The sequence below is a fragment of the Neovison vison genome, chromosome 14 (assembly GCF_020171115.1).
Source record: "Neovison vison isolate M4711 chromosome 14, ASM_NN_V1, whole genome shotgun sequence".
NCBI classification, from domain to species: domain Eukaryota; kingdom Metazoa; phylum Chordata; class Mammalia; order Carnivora; family Mustelidae; genus Neogale; species Neogale vison.
Window position 1 is genome coordinate 25,104,364 of NC_058104.1, and position 22,060 is coordinate 25,126,423.

The 22,060-nt window shown below is 45.9% G+C and overlaps 1 protein-coding gene across 3 annotated transcripts in view; it reads left to right on the forward strand.

The window, feature by feature from the left end:
• Positions 1–22,060, forward strand: part of SNX29 (sorting nexin 29) — a 480,282-nt gene that overhangs the window by 18,941 nt on the left and 439,281 nt on the right. For 2 of the 3 annotated variants that reach the window (XM_044233549.1, XM_044233551.1), the window contains exons 2-3: positions 1,224–1,288; positions 3,543–3,595. In XM_044233549.1, coding sequence (XP_044089484.1) covers positions 1,224–1,288; positions 3,543–3,595 — 118 coding nt within the window. Of the gene's footprint in view, positions 1–1,223; positions 1,289–3,542; positions 3,596–22,060 lie in introns of those variants that run through there. The other variant, XM_044233552.1, reaches the window with a different exon arrangement.

The following is a 22,060-nucleotide window of genomic DNA, read 5'->3' on the forward strand; positions in this document are numbered from 1 at the left end:
GTCCACGGTAAATTGCCCAAGTGAGAAGCAGCTTGCTGGCCCTTTGGGGCCTGTGGTGTAGGGCATTTGCTCTTGTGCTCCTGAATTGAGTCTCCTTGGAAGCGACTGTGTTCTCTGTCCAAAGCCGTGTCTCTGTTGACTGGAGTCCCTGGGCCTCCTGTTGGCCCTCAGGTGTAGCTGTAGAGCGCTCTGCTTGATGCTCTGAAGTGTCCCTGCCTCACACCGTTTCAAATGGAAGTTCGGTGCGTGCCATGTGTATTGACTAGGAATGCTTTTGGTTGCAAGTAACAGCCCGGTGTCCAGTGGTTTGAGCAAACAGGGTTGTTTGCTCTGTGAGAAGGGGGAGGTTTCTAGTATTGGCTCAGCAGTGAAATGGCGTGTCTCTGCAGTTCTCTTAGCCTTCCCCGGGGCTGTTGCTTATGGCTGCATGGTGCTGCTCTGGCCACCCCCCCCGCCACCCCCAACCACGGTTATGATGAAGGTGTGAGGGGTGGAAGGAGGAATGAAACCATTAGCCTGTGTTTTTTTTAAACTCAGGAAGGCATGGTTTTCCCTGAGCCCTCCCAGTGCCCTTCTGCTTACATCTTGTCAGCTAGAACTTCTTAAGGTCAGCCTTCTAAAAGAAGAGTAATTAGGCCTTTCAGCTTGTACCGTGGGAGGTGGCATGGGGAGAGGATTCTGGAGTTGATGGCGAGGTCAGCCGATGGGCAGTGCCTGGCATGCTAGGGAACCGGCCTGGTAAGGCAGACTGCTGGTTCTCAGCTGGGGGCAGTTTTGTCCTTCAGAGGACAGTTGGGCAGTATCTGGAGATATTTTTGTAGCCACAGCTATGGGGTGCATGTGTGTGTGTGTGCGCGCACACGTGTGAGCACGTGTGTGTTTTGCTAATGGTCTGGTGGGTAGAGGCCAGGGATGCTGTAGGCTTCCTGCACTTCATGGGGCAGCCCCCACCACAGAGAGTGATCTGGCCCCAACGTCAGTGGCGCCAAGGTTGAGAAACCCTTAGTTAGACCTTTCTGGACACAGTTTTCAGATGTGGGGGACATTCATTGAGCTGCTTTCCTATGATGTAGCGATAGGCAGATGGCCAAACTTCACTGTAATGGTGTAGATTTTTGGCGCCTTCATTACAGAGGAGGCTGATGCCAGTTGGGGACAGGGGCAGGAAGTCTTGGCAGAACGCTTATGTCTAACAGAACTAATGAAGCCTCGTTGCATTTTAGGATCACAGAACAATGATCTGAAAAGACAGTTTCTGCTGGAGCGTCTGCTGGATGCAGTGAAACAGGTAAGAGGAAAGCTCCCATTTGACTTTGAGGTCCAGTAACACTTTCAGGCAGTGCATGTCCAAGTCCTTTCTGCCCTTCCCTGTGTGCATGGACCTACTTCCACTTTTCTTCTGGGAGCTGCGAGGCTCGGAGTGTCCTGACTTTCTGATGCCTTTGGAGGACTCCGTCCTTTGTGATGTCCCTTTAAGAAGGGCACTGATGTCAGTTTCAGAGTCTCACTTCCACACAGTTGTGTTTTAGGGCAACTGTGCTATGAGGTGGTGGCTCGAGTTAGTGCCCTGTGGGCACAAGAACAGAGATGCACGGGAGGAAGGAAGCCATGCCCGGGGGCGCGTGGTTCCTCCAGGTGGGCTCCGCTCCGATTGCTTGATGTGATTTTTTTTTTTTTTTTAAAGATTTTATTTATTTATTTGTCAGAGAGAGAGGGAGAGAGAGTGAGCACAGGCAGGCAGAGAGGCAGGCAGAGAGAGAAGCAGGCTCCCTGCCGAGCAAGGAGCCCGATGTGGGACTCGATCCCAGGATGCTGGGATCATGACCTGAGCCGAAGGCAGCTGCTTAACCAACTGAGCCACCCAGGCGTCCCGCTTGATGTGATTTTTGATACTGGCTTTTGGCTGGGTGTGGAAGCAAGCTGGGACACGAGGCTGACTTCGGTGTGCTTGCCTGCGTGTGCCAGACACGCGTCATTAACTGCACCTGCGTAAGTCCCATGCCAGGCTCTCTGCTAAGCGCTTGCCCTCTAATCCTTCCAACCGCCCTGTGAGATGGTTCCTGCAGTTCTTTCCAGTTTATGGACAAAGCAGCTGAAGCTCAGAAAGAGCCAACCATTTGCTTAAGGAGTTGGAGGCAATAAGTAGCAGAGCTGGGATCCAGCGCTGGGAATTCTAGGTCGCTCACGTTTTGGAGGGCGTGACTGACAGTGCTGTGTATGCAGTCAGCACATAGGGAGGTAAATAGTTTCGTAGAAACGCGTGTCCAGCGTTGATGTGAACTCCGAGAACTTGGCGTCTCCCGGGCCTCTAGGCGTCCTGGTGTGGTGTGTGCTGGAAAGGACACAGGCTCTGGTGAAGCCGGAGCCGAGGACCAGCTTCATCTCAAGGCTGTGTGTCCTGGGCCAGCTCCTCCAGCCTCTCTGGGCATCCCCCTTCTCTGTCATCGGGTCGCTGCTCTCCAGAGGGCTGCCGAGGGGATTGCATTTGTTCAAGGAGCTAAAGGGCCCAGCAGTTAAGTACAGAGCCCACATGAATTTCTTTGTCCCAGAAGTGGGAAATAGAATAAGAAAATGAAGAGGCAAGTAGAACCGCTTCGAATGTAAACATTAAAACGGAATACATTGGAGCCTATGTCCGGAGCTGCTGCTGTCATTATTGTTAGGATTTGGGGGGATGAAAGTGTTGCACACAGACCTTTTAGAAGTCAGTCTTCCTGAGGAATAACTGAGGCATACAATAAAATACACTAAAGTGTGCAGTTCCATGAGTTTTGACATAGGTATCATTTAAAAAAATTCATTCAGTGCTCGCTTCGGCAGCACATACACTAAAATCATTCATTCATTCACTCATTCATTCATTCTTTGGAGAATAAGTTCTGGAATCTTGAGAGCCTGCCGCCCACAGAGGAGATGCCACATCTTTAAAAGACAGTGGTGGCCACTGCTGATGGTGATACACTATTGCGAATTGAATGGTATATAACTAAAAATGGTTAAAATGGTGAATTTCATGTTACCTGTTTTTTTACCACAATTAAGGAAGAAAGAATGGTTTGCTTTTATCTGTCCCCACTGGGTGAACTGTCATTCGGCTCAACTGGATGACATGATTGAAGCTTGAATCATGCTGCCGTAATTTTATACGCAGTCATAACAACTTTGGGGCCCTTTCCAAAGGCACCCATCATCACAGATTTGTGTAAGTTTTAATTGTCCCTTTGGGAGCTGTCTGTTCAGCCAGCTGCTGACGTAGGGAAGAAGCTTCCTAGATAATTCGCAGAAGGCTGTGTGCTTTTGTTTTCCTCTTGGTGGTGTTTTCCCACAAGGCTCCCCTCTGTACATGTGGGAGATAAGGGCTTCCTGTAAGCAGCGGCTAGAAGGCTGGGTGGTCCACCATCTCACGTCTTGGCTTGACACCCAGGGCACCTGGGGTTCGTGGCCTTGTGTGTCCCAGGCTCCTGAAAGCCTGTGTGGGCTGTGTGTGATGTCTCAGTGTCCCGTCCCAACTGCTGATCTCAGTGGCTTCTTTTTTCATGCAGTGCCAGATCCGCTTTGGAGGAAGAAAGGAGATCGCCTCGGATTCCGACAGCAGGTAAACATGTCCCTTCTAAAACCATTTGCTGTCAAGAGCAGATGGCGGCCGGGCATGACTAGCTTCTGCGTTCTGCCTCTGCAGCCGCGCGGTGCGGTGATTCAGTCTGGGGGATCTGTACACCCACGCTGGGATTACCTGTCTGGAGTGTTTGCAGCTTCCAGTGATAACTCCCTCCCTCGAGCAGTCCATTCTGAGGGAATTACCTGAAATACCTTTCTGCACAAAGTTATTTTCAGGGTAATTGATCACGATGGCAACTCTGAAATCTAAATGGTGGTTAATAAAGTGCAATGTGTCAGTAGGACGGGATGTTAAATAGCCATTGACACTGATGTCGGGGGGTGCCTGGGGGGCTCAGTCCTTCAGCGTCTGCCTTTGGCTCCGGTCATGATCCCAGGGTCTTGGGATCGAGCCCCACATGGGGCTCCCTGCTCAGCGGGGAGCCTGCTTCTCCCTCTCCCTCTCCCACTTCCCCTGTTGTGTTCCCTCTCTTGCTGTGTCTCTCTCTGTCAAATAAATAAATAAAATCTTAAAAATAAATAAATAAAATGTACATCCATACAACATTTGTTTTAAGCAGAGAAATGCCTATGTGGTAATTTACAAATTATGTATGCAGTTAAAATGCAAAGAGTAAGATACGAAGTTCTGTGGATACAGAGTGATGCCTGCGATGTTAAACCACCACTCCGGCGAAACACACACCAGAGTGTGAACAGAGGTAATCCTGGGGTTGAGAATATTGGGAATCCTACTTTTTTATATTTTTCATATCTTTTACTGTGATCATGTGTTTCTTTTATAATTAAAAAAGAAAAAAGTCCTGAAAATTGCCATTGACCTTCATGACCCAGGAAGGGCTGATGTAATTGCGTGAGCTTCTCACATTGACTGGGAGGAGCCGGAAATGTTTTGGCAAAGGTAAAAGACACACAGGCATTTGCTCTGTGAAGTCATTCGGGTCTGATTCACGGCGGCAGGAGGAGCATTCCCGCAAAGGAAGGGAAGGAAGGGAACTCACTTGCTCAGCATCTGGCTCATCCTGGAGCCTGGCCAACGGCCCCCACCCCGCCCAGCAGAGCCAGTCCCCTGTCTGTCCTTTCAGACCCGAGTCTGCCATACTTGACCGGTCTCGAGCAAAGCCCGGAGTGCTACATGTAATAGAAGCTGCCGGGACTGTTTGAACTGGTGCAGACTTAAAATTCTACCCCTCCTTTATTCTGTCTCTTTTTTCCTCTGCTTCTTCTCCCTAACACTTAGCACCAACAGCAGACTGTTAGGCTTTTTTATTTTGTTGATTCTGCCTCTCTGTGTCATAATGTCAGCTCTCTGCGGGCAGGGATGTTTGCTGACTTAATCGTGGCAGTACCCCCGGTGTCTGGAAGCATGGAGAAGGTGCTCAGGAAAGACTCACTGTCCCGGTGAGTGTGAGCATTGCTTCGTGCCATGGTCAGGTGTTTAAATATCTGAGCCACCATGAGGTTTGAGCCCTGAGGGCAGAGAGGCGACTCCTCTGGTGTGTAACTCTCAGCATTTTGCATGGACATTTCATGCCCATCAACGTTTGCTTCTCAGCACATGCTTGTGGCGTCAGCTCTCGAGTCTGTTTATTGCATCAGATTCTCCTGAGGCGCCACTCTGGGGCCTGGTCCTGGTCAGCACAGGGGTCCTGATTTGGGGATGCAAGGTCCCCCTGCATCAGAATTATCTGGGAGCCTTACTAATCAATAATGCAGCATTCCATCCCGTCCAAGACAGCTGTCTGTGCACGCACGAGCGTGTGAGTGTGTGCGCGTGTGCATCCGTGTGGATGTGTGGGGGTGTGTGGATTTAGGACTTCTTCCTCACTTTTTTTTTTTTCCATGATTGTCCAGTTCTTTTCCTGAGAGAGAGAATCCATCTCTAAGTGTTAGATTAATGTGTTTTTATATAATGGAATTCACTACTAATATTTTTATTGGGTGCAGCGATATGTTTTATAGTAGAAGTTAAAAAGTTAATTTCTTCAATAGGAGCTATAGTTCAAGGCTAAAAGGAGATTGCTGCTTTATATTAAAAGTAACAGCTATGGCTTCTTCTGGCCGCTCCGGATTCATATTGATGCCTTGTCTTTGGGACAGCACTGGGAGGAGTGGTGGTGTTATTCCTTCTTTACAGATCAGGAAAGAGACACAGAGAGGTAGGCAAATCCAGCCTCAGTGGGGCATCTGAGAAAGTTAGACCTGCAAGTGGGACCCCAGTTTCTAGGGCTCCAGAGTCTGTTCTCCCCATGTTACAGCACATTTAGTGATTTTGTTGATATTGAAGCTGGGTTTTAAAAAAATTAGTTTTTCCCCTCACTTTGAGGGTTCCTTCTCAATAACAGTCTTGGTCTTATCTTTGAAATGTGTTTGGGGAAAGGTGGCACGACCTTCATGTAGGAAAGGCTACATCACTGTCCTTATTCTGTGGGACAGCTCAGCCTCAAGAGGGAAAGTCTGTGAACATTTTGTTGTGGGGTCTGAAAAGATAGTTGAGTCCCCTTTCTTCTCCACCGCTGACAAATGCCCGGCCCCACAAGTGATCTCAAATGGATTCTCTTCTCTCCAGCTCCCCTGCTGTCACCTTGTTCCAGGCACCACATCTCCCACAGGGCGGCTGCCAGAGACGGACTCCCTCTTTTCCTTCTTGTCCTGCTTCCTCTGCACAAAGAGTCTTCTGCAGAATGCATGAGCCTTCCTGTCACCCCCGCCCCCGCCCCCCGGTGGAGAGCCTTCCCCAGCTTCTCTTTGCTCTCTGGAAAAAGACTCATATCCCGAACACCGTCTCGCTCTTTGCTCCAGCTACCCTGGCCTGGCCTTTTCTATTTTTGTCTTGTTTTATTTGTTTTTAAAGCCTTTTAATAATTGTTAGGGAAATCTTCAGATCCCTGACACCAATTCTCCATCCCCAACCCAAGTTCTGGTCATTTGGATCTTTTTTCCTTGCTCTATACCATGGCTCAGGAAGTATTTATATTTGTTCTTGGTCATTCTTGGCACTGAGCTCTAAAACCCCTGGAATTCCCAAAGTGATAAGAGCCATAAAGGTGTCTTTTGATGTGACTTTTAGAAACCGACTTTTAGAGAGTCCCAAAGGTTGGGGGCCGGTTGCCAGGAGAACCAACGCTGGGATCAGAAGGTTGGAACTTTCTTTCCCAGCACCGCCACCACTGGGGAGAGGAGGGAGGTTGGAGATGGAGTTCAGTTGCCAAAGGCCAATGATTTAATCAATCCTGCTTATGTAATGAAGGCTCTGTAAAACCCCAAAAGGATGGGGTTTTAGAGACTTCAGAGAGCTTCCGGGTTGGGGAGCATGTGGAGGCGCGGGGACAGGTGTTCCTGGGGAGGGCATGGAGGCTCCATGTTCTTTTCCCTTACCTGGCCCTACGCATCTCTTCCACGAGCCTGTTCCTGAGTTACATCCTTTTATAATATACCAGTAATCTAGTAAGTAAAATCCTTCTTTGAGGTCTGTGAGCCACTCCGGCAGATTAACCCACAGAGGAATTTGTGGGAATCTTCGAGATACATAGCCAGTTGGTCAGAAATACAGGTGATAACCTGGGCTTGCGACCAGCCTCTGAAGTAGGGGGATGCGTGTCGTCTTGTAGAGCTGAGCTCTTCACCTGTGGGATCTGATGCTGTCTCCGAGTAGATGGCATCAGGATTGAGGTGAGTTGTAGGACACCCAGCTGATATCAGAGAACTGCTTGGTGGCATGGGGGAAAACCCACACATTTGAGAAGGTGATCAGAATCACATTCTACCCTGCTAGTTGGGAGGATTAAGTCAGATACTGTGTGTCGAAGTGCCAGCAGGTAGGTGTTAATTTCACTCCATGGGGAAGGAAGTCTGGTGGGGACAGTCATCACTCAGCTGTGACTCCTGCCCGTGCTGCCTGGTGATGGGGCGAGCAGTCTGCAAATAGAAGGGAGGCTCAACTGTGAATCAGTGAGCCTTATCGACGTTCTCTTTTGCTCTCAGGGAACAAGCGAAGATAGATTTCTTTCCATGTAACTCTGGGTATAGTTCTCAGCCCCATTTGGAAGATGGAGCTCCTTAGTTTTGTCTTTTCCTGCATCGTTCTCCTGCAGGAAGCTAAGAACCAGTGTCTGCTGAAACATAATGGGTAATTGCAAGGGATTTTTTTCTTAAAAGGCCAAGTGTTATCTTTGAATGCCATTTTAAATTGACTGTCCTAGGCAAAGTTCTGTGCATGACTGGGCCTGGCGGCCTATGGTCACAGCTAAATTCCTGCTGGTTGAATGAACGTCAGTAGGAACCCTTGAAGGGATGGTCACAGCTGTTTCTGCCAAGGCTCTTTGGAAACAAGCAACAGAAATCCACTCCAGTTAAGGAAGTTGTGAGCTTACGAGTTGAGGGCCGGCCAGGTTTGGAAACAGGAAAGAGTCAAGACAGCTTTGGAAGGAAGCCTCCTAAGTTGGAAACAGAAGCCCAGAAATGGTCTTCTGGCAGGAATGGTAAAAGTTCTGCTGCTGAAGTGACTCTCATTCTGCTCAAGATTGACTTTCTGGGGAGGAAACACCTGCTTGGCCGGTCTCAGGTCACATGACCCCCTCCCCACTGCCGGCAGGAGGATTTCCCTCCTGGCCACCAGCAGGAGGAGTTGGTGAAGGAGCTTCCTGGGACCCCACTGGCTTGCTCAGTGTAAGATGTCTAATTGGAAGACGCCTGGGTGGCTCAGGTCATGATCTCAGGTTCCTGGGATGGAGCCCCACACCTGCTTAGCCCGCCCTCTCTCCATAGCTCTCTACCTCCTTGTGCTCTCTCTCTCTGTGTCTAATATATATATAAAAAAATCTTTAAAAGAAAAAGATGTCTACTTGGGTTCACCATCTCAAGACAGGATCCATCTCAAAGCACTACTTTTAGGGACGCCTGGGTGGCTCAGTTGGTTGGACGACTGCCTTCGGCTCAGGTCATGATCCCGGAGTACCGGGATCGAGTCCCGCATCGGGCTCCCAGCTCCACGGGGAGTCTGCTTCTCTCTCTGACCTTCTCCTCGCTCATATTCTCTCTCACTGTCTCTCTCTCAAATAAATAAATAAAATCTTTAAAAAAACAAAACAAAACAAAACAAAAAAACCCCACTACTTTTACCAGTGTAGAAACTTGGAGGCTGGTCATTTATGCAGCGTTAACTTGGTTTCTAGTACCATTGGTGCTGCGGGCACAGACTTTGCTTGGGTGGGTCACGTGGTTTGTGGGTCACATAGTTTGTGGGTCGTGGAGCGGGACTGGAGACAGACTTTGTTTCTTGCTGCGGTGTTCATTCTCTGACACAACACCCCCTCCTGGTTTTCTAACACACAGTTTCCCTAAATGAGAGATTTGTTTCACTGCACGTGTAACATGATTTTAAGCGTTACATGTCACGGTGTTAGATTCCTTTCAGTTGCCTAGTGGCTCCGTGGTTTGCCTTTTCTTTTTCAGTCTCAATGATCTTGGTGGTGAGACTTGGTTTGGTATTATCGTTAGGTTGAATTCAATGAAATTGCTCCTATTTGATCCTTCTGACCTACAAAAACAACACAACCCTCCGTTTCAAAGTCGTATGTCTCCAGCAACCCCTCCTCCCCTTTAAACAGAGGCTTCAGGCTCAGTCTTCCTCTGGCAGAGGGGCAGAGACAGAATTTAATACTTTAATTGCATTTATATTTACTCTGTGTTTACCCACGATGCTGGCTTTCCATGTACAAGAGCGGTAGTTTCCCCCTTTAAAACAGGCTTCTTGGGGCGCCTGGGTGGCTCAGTGGGTTAAGCCTCTGCCTTCGGCTCAGGTCATGATCTCAGGGTGCTGAGATCGATTCCCGCATCACGCTCTCTGCTCAGCGGGGAGCCTGCTTCCCCCCCCCCCCGCCTACTTGTGATCTCTCTCTCTCTCTCTAATAAATGGATAAAATCTTAAAAAAGAAAAAAACAACGGAACAGGCTCCTTTATGTGGAAAACACGAGGCAGACTCAAAACAAGTAAATAACAGTGCCTCCCCTCAGATGAAGCCAAAGCTGCCCGGCTCTTTGCGAAGAACTGAATTCTGGCCCATCTGAAGCAGCGTGTAGCGTCTGGGTCTCCACGATAAGCAGCACTGTTGGGCTCACGCCAGATGCAAAGCATGAGGGTGTGGGAGGGAGATTTGTTTGATTTTCTGAGATTCCACAGCAAGAGGCACCAGTCCCCGTGTGAAGTGTCCATCACCCTTTACATGTGGGGACATTAGAGGCAGAGCTTGTTTCATCAGCTTCTGTTCTTAGAAACCTCCCCTGGAGGAAGTAGGGGCAGTCACTGGGCCCCGAAATGCATGCGTTTCTCCTGACCCCTCTCTCGGAGTTGTTCTCCCGCTCCGTGTTCCCCTAAGACAAAGACCCATTCCTGTGCTTCGTTACAATTATTCCGCGGACTGCCCTTCATGCTGGCTGATGACGAGGCTGTGACATAGTTTTTGAATAATTTGCCTTCTAGAAATAATGGCTGAAGAACTCAGCAGGCACTGGAGGGTACCTCCAGGGCTAGATACGTTACTGTTCTACAGAAGCATCTTTTTCCCACGTGGGATTACAGAGCACAATCTGGAAGTTTCCCGTTGGAATCATAAATAGCAGCCCCAGCTGCGGGGTGGCGGAAGGTGGCGTGAGATTTGAAGCTGGGATTTTGAGTCTTGGTGTGGCCTGTCCCAAGTCATGTCGGTTTTGTCTTTCTCGTGCTCTGACGTCCTCATCTGTAAATGGGTACAGCCCCCACCATCCTGACTTGGGGGGCTTGTGAGTTAGTTTATGTGGAGCCTTTCCAGCAGTGCCTGGTGGCTAGTAAGTTTCCAGAAATTCCTAGCTTTTGTTACTTTCGCTGTAATTTCATGTAAAGTGTCTCTGCGCTTCGTGAATATTCTCTGTACCAGGGTCTCACTGCCATTACAGGGAGGCAGTGGGCTGGTTTAGGGTTCTTGTTTCAGAACATTGAGGACATACATTTTTGTGACCCTTTAGCTGACTGTGTCAGAAGAAGTCAGGAGCTTTTCTCCTCCTTTCAAAGCTTTCCAGGGAAGAGTGACTGGTTTTGGTGATTTTTCTTTACTTGTGAGGAATTAGAAACATTTCTGAACTTTTCAGGAAGATATAAAACAAAACCAGCTGCCCTTTACGCTTCCCTAATGTTATTCTCAGCATAGTCGAAAACGGTCGTATGTGTATTCCCCTGGACATTTGTGAAACCAAATGGCTTTTCCAAGCATTCCTTTCCCTCTTTTAAATGTCTCTGCATGTTCATCATGTGATTTTTGTCTTCAGTTTGTCATAGATTTCTTACCAATCTACTAGTCTGAGGTGTTGACTGGATATTCTAATTCTTCTCTTCCTGCAGAAGATCTTGGGGTTCCTTAGTGGGATTATCTCTCCTCCCTATCCTGACCACTTCATTTCCACTTTGAGGATCTGTCGTAGATAGTTCCACATTGCATATTCTTTTATTTTACTGTATCGATCAAATGAGTAGATTGCTTTTTTGGAAAAAGATTATTTTTAGCTACTGGTCGTCCTAGGGCATTTAGCAAATCTGAGCACATTTCCTGGTTTGTAATAAATAGTTACATTTGTCTGGTTTGTAATAAACAGTTATACTGTTTATATTGATAGCTATGGGAAATTGTGCTTGGCCCATGGGAAACAATATGTAAGCACCCCCATTGTCAGGATTCTCCTGGTCACTGCCCTGTTGGTGGAGAGACCGTGAGCATGAAGTATGAGCCTTGATATCAGAGGCACACTCCGGCCACAAATCACTAATCACCAGCTGTGTAATTTTGGACTTAGCTTCTCCAGGCCTCTGTCGTATCATCTGGAAGGCCAGATGATCATCACGGTCCCCACTTCCTAAGGTGGAACAGTGTTTGATTGGCATAGCCGGTAGGAACTTACCAAGACTCGATACTTTTTCTTCCTATGACTGACATACCAGTGTTTTGGCTAATTTGGAAACTGAAGGCTAGACTCCTTGCTCATTAATTCCGCCACCCAACAGATGTCTGTCTGTAGATCCCTACATTAGCATTGGGGATATAAACTACATGAGTTGGGGCCCCTGGGTGGCTCAGTTGGTTAAGTGGTTGCCTTCAGCTCAGGTCATGTTCCCAGGGTCCTGGGATTGAGCCCCACATCGGGCTCTCTGCTCAGTGGAGAGCCCGTTTTTCCCTCTCCCTCTGCCTGCTGCTCTGCCGACTTGTGCTTTCTATCTTTCTAGCAAATAAATAAATAAAATCTCCAAAAAAAATTAAAAAATGAAAAATTAATAAACTGGGTGAGTTGGTTGCTCTCCTCGGGGTACTCAGAATTCAATCCAGGAGATAGGCGTGTACATTGTGGACAGTCATGGTGGCCTGTAGTAATAATCACGTAGTCCAGACGTGAGAGGTGAGTGTCGGGTCTTTAGTGGTCGAATGGGTAGGATGGGAGTTCCAGGCAGCAGGTGTAGCAATGGGATGGTGTAGGGAGGTGTGAGAACTTGGTCTGAAAAGTCAGGAGTTTCCTCTCTTACTGCCATAGGGAGGTATTTGAACTTTATCCATTAGGGTATCCTTTCTTTTTTAGAAAGATTTTATTTATTGATTTGAGAGAGAAGAGGGCAAGAGGATGAGTAGGGGGAAAAGCAGGCTACCCATTGAGTAGGGAGCCTGAGTCGACTTGGGGACTTGAGTTGGGGCCTTGCTCCCAGGACCCTGGGATCGTGACCTGAGCTGAAGGCAGACGCTTAACCAGCTGAGCCACCCAGGCGCCCCATAGGGTGTCATTTCTTAAACCATGGCTGTTTGCATTCCATTTTCACAATTTTTGCTATTTCTGTATACCATCTGAGCCAGATACTGGCGTGCGGTGGAATGTGAAGGCCGTGTCTACTCTGGTCTTGTCGTAAGTAATAGTGTCAGTGAAATCAAAGACTGATGGCTGATTATGGTCTTTCTTGGAGCACGGAAATGATTAACATGAAAACGTTCATCTCTGTTCCTCCCGAAATCGTGTCGTGTCCTGTGTGCTGTGCGATGTGTTGTGTGAGTGGGAGAAAGGACAAAGAAGGACAACGACCTAGTCAGGGTTGGATTTCCGGAGGAGGGGCAGGGGCGGAGGGGGGCTGGGTAGGGTGAGATGGGGTCTGGCGAGCAGTGTGGGGTGGCTCAGTACTGTGGGCGGGCCCGCTGAGTGGTGGCAGTTGGGACGAGAGACAGAAGGATTGAGAAGCCTTGTGACTGAGCCTTGATAACCCCAGGGCGGTGACAGGACTCGGAGAATGAGATGTGTCCGATCTCTGGCTCTAAGGTGTGGCCAAAAGTCAGACCAAGTGTGTGTTGCTTTTCATTCTGTTTCGTTTGGTTTAAAGCAAGCTTTGGAGTGGAGTTTTCTTTCTCCCAGGCTGTGTGCTCCGACCAAGCTTTGAGAGCCCGTGGGCCATGGCTTAGCATCACTTCTGTTTCCTTGTTTCCCATTTACTCCCTCCTCCTGCGTCTAGGGACCTGTGTTCTCTCCGTTCTCTTCTTCCTGTTTGGTGGAACCAGCTCCTTCCGCTGATTCCTTCCCGGCGGCCAGCGCCCATTCCTGATTCTCCGAGAGGACCCCAGGCAGTGTTTGCGTCTAGAGGCAGAGCTGGTGGTCTGTCTGGCCCAGGGAAGATAGTCACTGGGCTGATACCAGTAACTTTGGAAAATGGTCAGAAATTGTGATTTGACCCACTGAAGCATTGCTTATTTTTTTTCATTTCTGACTCTTCTTTTTTTTTTTTTTAAATTTTATTTATTTATTTGTCAGAGAGAGAGGGAGAGAGAGCGAGCACAGGCAGACAGAGAGGCAGGCAGAGGCAGAGGGAAAAGCAGGCTCCCTGCTGAGCAAGGAGCCCGATGTGGGACTCGATCCCAGGACGCTGGGATCATGACCCGAGCTGAAGGCAGCTGCTTAACCAACTGAGCCACCCAGGCGCCCCTCATTTCTGACTCTTCTGGTAGAACATTTATTTGATTTCTTTTTACACGCCTGTCTGCCACCTTCACACTAACAGTGTCTCGAAGACCACTGCTTTGTGAGTTTTCACTGCTCCCCGGCTTGAGGTCTTTCTCGTTCTTTGTCAACCTTTTTTTGGCCTCTTTTTTTCCTATTTTATCTTCTCCCTCCCTCTGAGTACCTTGTGTCCCTGACCCAAAATTATTTGGTCTGGCCACCCAGGTGCCCCATAAGTTTTCAGTGTTTTAAAAAGATCTTCCCAATGTTTTATTGTGCACGCAGTGTTTTTTAAATTTTCTTGTGGGGGTGCCTGGGTGGCTCAGTTAGTTAAGCGTCTGCCTTCAGCTTAGGTCATGGTCGAAGGGTCCTGGGATCGAGACCCACATCGGGCTCCCTGCTCAGCAGGGAGCCTGCTTCTCCCTCTCCCTCTGCCTGCTACCCTCCCTGCTTGTGTGCCTCCTTTGCTCTCCATCTTTCTGTCAAATAAAGAAAATCTTTAAAAAAATAAATAAATGAACAATTTTTCTTGTAAGATTTTTATTGTTTATAGTTAAGTCTTTAATCTACCTAAAATTATTTTTCTATGGCCTATGAGCTAAAACTAAAGCCAGTTTTAGTTTCTTCTAGATGGTTGCTGTCTTTCTCACAGATCTTTTTGGTCCTTTATCTCTGGGCAGCAGTTTGCTTTCATTCCATTTACTTAGCACAGACAGAGGATTCTCTGGGCCACAGCACACAGCACTCATTGAGAACATCAGGCTGGCTTGATTCTCAGGTTCTGGGACCCCCGGCCCAGCAAGGGGTAGGGGGAGGGCCCTCGTATGCTGGTGCTGTCACACTGGGATGTGGGCCCTCAGCCTCAATGCTCATGATTCTTGCTCTAGATGAATTTGCATGAATTTTCAGGGATGCTTAAGTCTACTCTAACGATGGTAGAAGATTCCAGTGATTGAGAGAACATAAACTTTGGAACCCACTCCTTTCTCCTACTTCTGCACAAATGGGAGCCATACCATTTATATTACTCTATGACTTGCCTTTTTTTTTTTTTAAATAGAGAGAGAGCATGTGAGTGGGGGGAAGAGGTAGGGAGGGGCAGAAAGAGAGGGGGAGAGAGAGGGAGAATCTTAAGCAGGCTCCACGCCCAGCACAGAACCTAATGTAGGGCTCCATCCCCAACCCTGAGATCATGACCTGCGTTGAAATCAAGAGTTGGACGCTTAACTGACTGAGCCACCTAGGCTCCTCGGTGTTTCTGTTTTCAAACCTGGTATTACAGAGATTATTGCAGGTCAGTAAGTAACAGAATGGTGCAACTTACTGTCAACCGCATCTTCATGACCAATGTTAATTTTTTTTTTTTTTTAAGATTTTATTTATTTATTTGACAGAGAGAGATCACAAGCAGGCAGAGAGGCAGGCACAGAGAGAGGAGGAAGCAGGCCCCCTGCTGAGCAGAGAGCCGGATGCGGGGCTCGATCCCAGGACCCTGAGATCATGACCTGAGCCGAAGACAGCGGCTTAACCCACTGAGCCACCCAGGCGCCCGACCAATGTTAATTTTAATCATATAATTTCATCCGTTATGAGGCACAGTTGGGTTTCAAAGATGTATGGGGGGGGATGTGGTGCTTCTTAGGGTTGATTAGATGTGACCTCTCATTCTCTTTAAATTTCTGTGTAGTGTTTTGTAGTGTGGAGGTACTATAACTTATTTACTGTTTTCCTGTTAATGGATTTTCAGGTTGTTTCTACTTCTTTTTTTGCTTTTGCTGTTGTAAACAGTGCTGCAATAAAAATGTGTGTGTGTGTGTGTGTGTGTGTTTCTCTCACTGTCTCTCTTTGTCAAATAAATAAATAAATAGAATCTTAAGGTTTTATTTATTTATTTAAGAGAGAGAGAGAGCCCAAGCAAGGGGAGTGGCAGACAGAGGGAGAAGCAGGCTTCCTGCTGAGCAAGGAGCCCTACATGTTGCTTGATCCTAGAACCCTGGGATCATGACCTGAAGCGAAGACATTTGCTTAACCCACTGAGCCACCCAGTCATCCCTGGTTTCCTTTTCTCCCAGTTTCCCATAGTAATAACACTTTATAAAACCCTAGCATAGATTTTTTAGATTTCCCTAGTTTTGCTGGTCCTTATTTGTGTGTGTGTGTGTGTGTGTGTGTGTGTGCACACTTGTGTGTGCCTGTGTGTGTGTAGTTCTTTGCAGCATGGTTACTGCATAGGGACAGCTGTCCACTACCACCGTCAGGTAATGGAATAGTTTCATTGTCACAGGATCCCCCGCTGACCTTTTATACCACACCACCTCCCTCCTGTACCCTCCTTCTCCGTCCCTGACTCCTGGCAACCACCACTCTGTCCTCAAGTTCTCTAATTTTGACACTCTGAGAGCATTATATTAGCAGAATCACACAGTGTGTAACTTTTTGGGATTGCGTTTTCCCCTCTTGGTGTGATTCCCATTCCGTGGTGTGGGGGGACCAAACTCTGTTTCTTCATTAACTCACTGGAGGACATCTGGGTTTCAGGTTTTGGCTACTGCAAATAATGCTGCTGTAAACATTCACGTACAGGTTTTTTTGTGGGAACATAACTTTTTCATTTTTCTGAGATAGTCACCAAGAGTGCAGTTGTTGGGTAGGTGATATTTGCATATTTGGTTTGATAAGAAACTGCCAAAGTGCCATTTACCTTCCTACCAACAATGTGAGTGGTCCAGTTCCTCTGCATTCTTGCCAGCATTTGGTAGTGTCGTGATTTCCTATTTTAGCCACTCTCACAGGTGTACAGTCATACCTTATGGTGGTTTTAATTTACATGTCCCTAATGATGTTGAACATGTTTTCCCATGCTTGTATGCCTATATCCCCTTCGGTGAAGTGTCTGTTTATGCTTTTTGATCCTTTTTTAATTAGTAGTGCTTTTATTTTTATAGGATACATTCCTAGAAGTAGGATTTCTGAGTCAAAGTATATGGGCATTTAAAAAAACTGTACTATCTAGGGCACCTGGGTGGTTAGTCGGTTAAAGCCTCTGCCTTCAGCTCAGGTCATGATCCCAGGGTCCTGGGATCGAATCCTGTGTCGGGCTCCCTGCTCAGTGGGGTGCCTGCTCCTCCCTCTGCTTCTCCACCCTCTCGTGTGCGTTCTCTTTCTCTTTCACAAAAATAAATTTAAAAAATCTTTAAAAAATTGTACTGTCTGGTCTCTTTGCAGAAAGCTGAGTGGTTCATATTTATATTTTGAACAGTGCTTATTTACAGATATTCATGGTTGGTCTGTGATGGGTTTTAAAGCTTATATTCCTGAATTGGTATTAAGATACCAATGTACTGTGACACTTTCCTGACCACTGGCGAGACTGAGTATCTTTTCATCTGTTTATTGGCCAGTATTTGTTCCTTTCATGATTTGTTGACTTGTTGAAAAGTTCATTATCATTTGAGTTGCTTGTCTTTCTCTTATCCTTTTGTAGACGCTCTCCATGTATTATGGCTTTTAATCCCTTTTTAGTAATACATGCTGTAAGTATTTTCTGGAGAAAATTTATTGTTTTACCTTGTTTATGGTATCTTTTGCCATATTGAAAGTTAAGAATCTTATGCAGTTAATAATATGAACGTTTTTTCTTTTAAGTAGGCTCCATGTCCAGTGTGGAGCCCAATACGGGGTTTGAACCCATGGCCCTGAGGTCAAGACCTGAGCTGAGACCAAGAGTCAGATGCTTAACTGACTGATCCGCCCTGGCGCCCCGAATGAACCTTAAAAATTTTGGATTTAGAGTATCCTGTCCTGAGGTTTTTCCGTATGTTTTTCTATTATTTTTATAGTTTTATTTTTTCCCATTTATATTTTTCCTAATCTGTCTGGAATTTTGTTCTGTCTAGAGTTTGAAATACAAGTTTATTTTTCTTTTCTTTCAGCCCTGTAGCTGGCCACTTGTGTCATTGCCCCTGCTTAAACAGCCCATTTTTCCCATCTGAATTGAAGTGCTATTATTATTATATTTAACATTTTCATATTTATTTGGATTTGGATTTTTTTTTTAAGATTTTATTTATTTATTTGACAGTCAGGGATCACAAGTAGGCAGAGACACAGGCAGAGAGGAGGAAGCAGGCCCCCTGCTGAGCAGAGAGCCCGATGTGGGGCTCGATCCCAGGACCCTGAGATCATGACCTGAGCCGGAGGCAGAGGATTAACCCACTGAGCCACCCAGGCGCCCCTGAATTTGGATTTTTTATGACAAGTTTCCCTATACTCCATCTGTATGTTTATCCCTGCACCCAAAACCACACTGTGCCAAGTAGTTCCTTGGAATTATTACTGTAATCCTTGGGATTTTTATTGGAATTGTATTCAATTTATACATTAATTGATGTAGGCACAGGTAACTTATGCATTAATTAATGAAATTTTTACTTTAATGCATTTTATTCAGGAAAATGGTATTTCTATTTATTTTGACCTTTATACCTTTTAAGAAAATATTATGCTTTTCTTCATGTAGGACTTTTATCTTTCTTGTTTAAAAGTAGGATTTATTTTACTTTTGTTACTGTTGTAATTGAATTCCCTTGCCCCATTTTGTGTACTAAAAAAATAAAATTTTAGTGTTATAGTTTCATTCATTGCAATATTTTTTATTTGGGGGTTGGAAACACTTTTATATCCTTGAATAAGAGATCTTGAAAAAGATCTACTTTACTTGGCTTAACATAATCTAAATTTTTAAAAATTTGTTTTTTAATCTAAGCTTTTTAAAAAATGCTATTTCCTTTTTTAAAAGATTATTTATTTATTTATTTGACACAGAGAGAGAGAGAGAGAGAGGTCACAAGTAGGTAGAGAGGCAGGCAGTGTTGGGGGGGAAGCCGGTACCCCGCTGAGCAGAGAGCCCGATGAGGTGCTTGATCCCAGGACCCTGAGATCATGACCTGAGCCAAAGGCAGAGGCTTAACCCACTGAGTCACCCAGGCGCCCCTCTTCTTTTTTTTAAATATAATTTAATTTTTTCAGTGTTTCAAGATTCATTGTTTATGCACCACACCCAGTGCTCCATGCAATACGTGCCCTCCATAATACCCACCATCAGGCCCTCCCAACCCCCCACCCCCTTCCCCTCCAAAACCCTCAGTTTGTTTCTCAGAGTCCACAGTCTCTCATGGTTCATGGTAAAAAATGCTATTTCAAGTTCTCTGGAAGCAGTTAAAATAGTTGTACACTTTTTCCTCACCATAACTTTTATTTTTAATTTATTTTTTAAATTTTTATGTAGATTTTTTTTTCAAGATTTTTATTTACTTATTTGACAGATAAGTAGGCAAAGAGGCAGGCAGAGAGAGAGAGAGAGGAGGAGGCAGGCTTCCCGCTGAGCAGAGAGCCTGATGCGGGGCTCGATCCCAGGACCCTGAGATCATGACCTGAGCCGAAGGCAGAGGCTTTAACCCACTGAGCCACCCAGGTACCCCTTAAAAATTTTTTTTTTTTTTTAAGATTTTATTTATTTATTTGACAGAGAGAGATTACAAGTAGGCAGAGAGGCAGGCAGAGAGAGAGAGAGGAGGAAGCAGGCTCCCTGCAGAGCAGAGAGCCCGATACGGGACCCGATCCCAGGACCCTGAGATCATGACCTGAGCCGAAGGCAGCGGCTTAACCCACTGAGCCACCCAGGCGCCCCCCCCTTAAAAATTTTTTTAAAAAAAGATTGTATTTATTTATTTGTCAGAGAGAGAAAGAGAATGAGCACAAGCAGGGGCAGCAGCAGGCAGAGGAAGAAACAGCTCCCTGCTGAGCAAGGAGCTTGCTTCCGGACTGGATCCAAGGACCTTAGGATCATGATCTGAGCTGAAGGCAGATGCTTAACCGACTGAACCTCCCAGGCACCCTTCATCATAATTTTCAAATTGGATTTCTTCATTTGTTGTAGCGCAAGGTAGCAATATTTCTGGTTCTTGAGACATGAATACTTTTTAAAAAAAGATTTTATTTATTTATTTGACAGAGAGAAAGATCACAAGTAGGCAGAGAGGCAGGCAGAAAGGGGGAGAAGCAGGCTCCCTGCTAAGCAGAGAGCCCGATGCAGGGCTCGATCCCAGGAGACCCTGAGATCATGACCTGAGCCAAGGGCAGAGGCTTAACCCCACCCAGGTGCCCATGAATACTTCTTTAATGCTTGTTTTGGAAGGAAGCTAGGTTCAGAAAAGCATAAAGTCAAGAAAGACATCACCAGCAATTTTTTTACCAAGCAGCTCTTCATGTTTTCACATAATTCCCTTCAGGATTTTTTTTTTTAAGCATAGTTGAGAGCATACTTGATATATATTTCATATCCTTATTTTTCATTTCATGTTACAAACTTGTGGGTTTTCATTATAAGCTCTTGGTATGAGTTTTAAGGGCTAAATAGTGTTCAATTGTGAGCTGTTTATTGAACCAGTTCCCCCAGTGTGAGATCCTTAGTGGTTTTAACCTTTCCTCAGGTGTAGATAATGTTTTGAGTATCTTCGTTCCTAAACCTTTACCTGTCTTGTAGATTGCGGTCCATGATTGGTATCTGCCAGGAAAATTTACAGGCTACAGGAGGTGAACCTTTGGAAAATTTACTTTATTACACATAAGTGTAGAGCAGAGACCCCTGCAAATAGGTCCCAGTCTCTAAAGGCCAGTGGGGATTGTACTGTCCTAAGTCTGACATGTGGCTGATGCTGTTAATTGGCTGATTTTTATGGGTACAGTTGACTCCATTCCAGTTGACATCAGAGCTTTCCACATGAGGATAATCTGGTCCATTTCCATGATGTACTTAGTTTTCCCCGAAAAGGTTCCTGTAACACAGTGAAAGGAGCACTTTGAAATATGCCCTTTTTCGTAAGGTTAATTTGATGTCGTTCTTAAAGATGCAGCTTTTATTGCTGATCCTGTCAGTTGTTCTGACATTTGCCATGAAAGGGTACAGGATTCTTAAGAACCTTATTATAGATTACTGTGGCAGGATAAGGAGTCTTGAAATACAGGTCAGAGCTCAGGAAAACCAATGCTTGCAGAATTTCTGCAGTAAACTAGTTAAGCTCATGCAGTGTCCACCTGGCCGGGTGTTGGTAGATAGTTTTAAGTTCAGCAGGAGCAAAGTATTTAATTTTCCATTTCTTCGTTCCTGTATCAGGCTTTACTGAACACCTCAAGGACAGTTTTTTTGTAAAAGATTTACTTATTTTTAAGAGAGAGGGAGAGAGCATGTGTGCTTGATTGAGTTTGGTGGGGAGGGGCAGAGAGAGAGAGGGAGAGAGAACTTCCAGTAGCTTCCCCGCTGAGCACAGACCACAGTGTGGGGCTCGATCTTAGACCCTGAGATCACCACCCGATTGGAAACCAAGAGTTGGATGCTTAACTGACTCTGCCACTCAGGTACCAAGATTCTTTCTTTCTTTCTTTCTTTTTTTTTAAAAATTTTTGAGAGCTTTATTGAAGTCTAATTTACATACCATTAAAAAAAACTACCTCTTGTGAGTGTACAATGCAGTGATTTTGAAAATTTTAAAATTTATTTTAGAGAGAGAGACACACACAAGGGTGCACAGAAGGCGGTGGGTGGGGAAGGGTCTTAAGTGGACTGTGCACTGTGGGACTTGATCTCTTGACCCTGAGATCACCACCGGACTGGAAACCAAGAGTCATCTGCCTAACCAACTGTGGCACCCACGCGCCCTCTGCAGTAATTTTTCAAAATTCCATGTTGTACAACCATCAACACACCCAGTTTGAGTATATTTTCCTTATACCTATTTTCTGTTATGCAAGTTGACAGTTAATCCCCAATTCCAGCCTTAGACAACCACTAACTGACTTTTGGTTTTTAAATATTTACCTTCTCTCAACATTTCATGGACTCCTACAACATGTGGCTTTTGGGGTCTCACTTCTTTCCGTTGGCATATATTTTCAAGGCTTCTCTTTGTCGTAGTGTGTCAGTACCTCTGTTCTCGGTATTGCCGAGTAATAACCCATTGTCTTGACATACCACATTTTATTTATCCGTTCATCTGGTCACCAGTTGTGTGCATAAAAACTTGAAGTGATTTTCTTGACTGGTGCTTTTATTTATTTAAAAAAATTTTTAAAGAAGATTTCATTTATTTATTTGTCAGAGAGCGAAAGAGAGAGTGTACAAATAGGGGAGCTAGAGGCAGAGGGAGAAAGAAGCAGGCTCCCTGCTGAGCAAGGACCATAGTGCAGGGCTCCATCCCAGGACCCTGTGATCATGACTTGAGCAGAAGGCAGATGCTTCACCGGCTGAGTCACCCAGGTGTCCCTTGACAGGTGCTCTAAAAAAAAAAAAAGAAAGAAAACTTTTGCTGTTATATTCCCCCACTTGATTACAAACATGCCCAGTTCACTGACTCGCAGTAGAAGTTAGCTGTGATGAAATGCCATGGAGGCA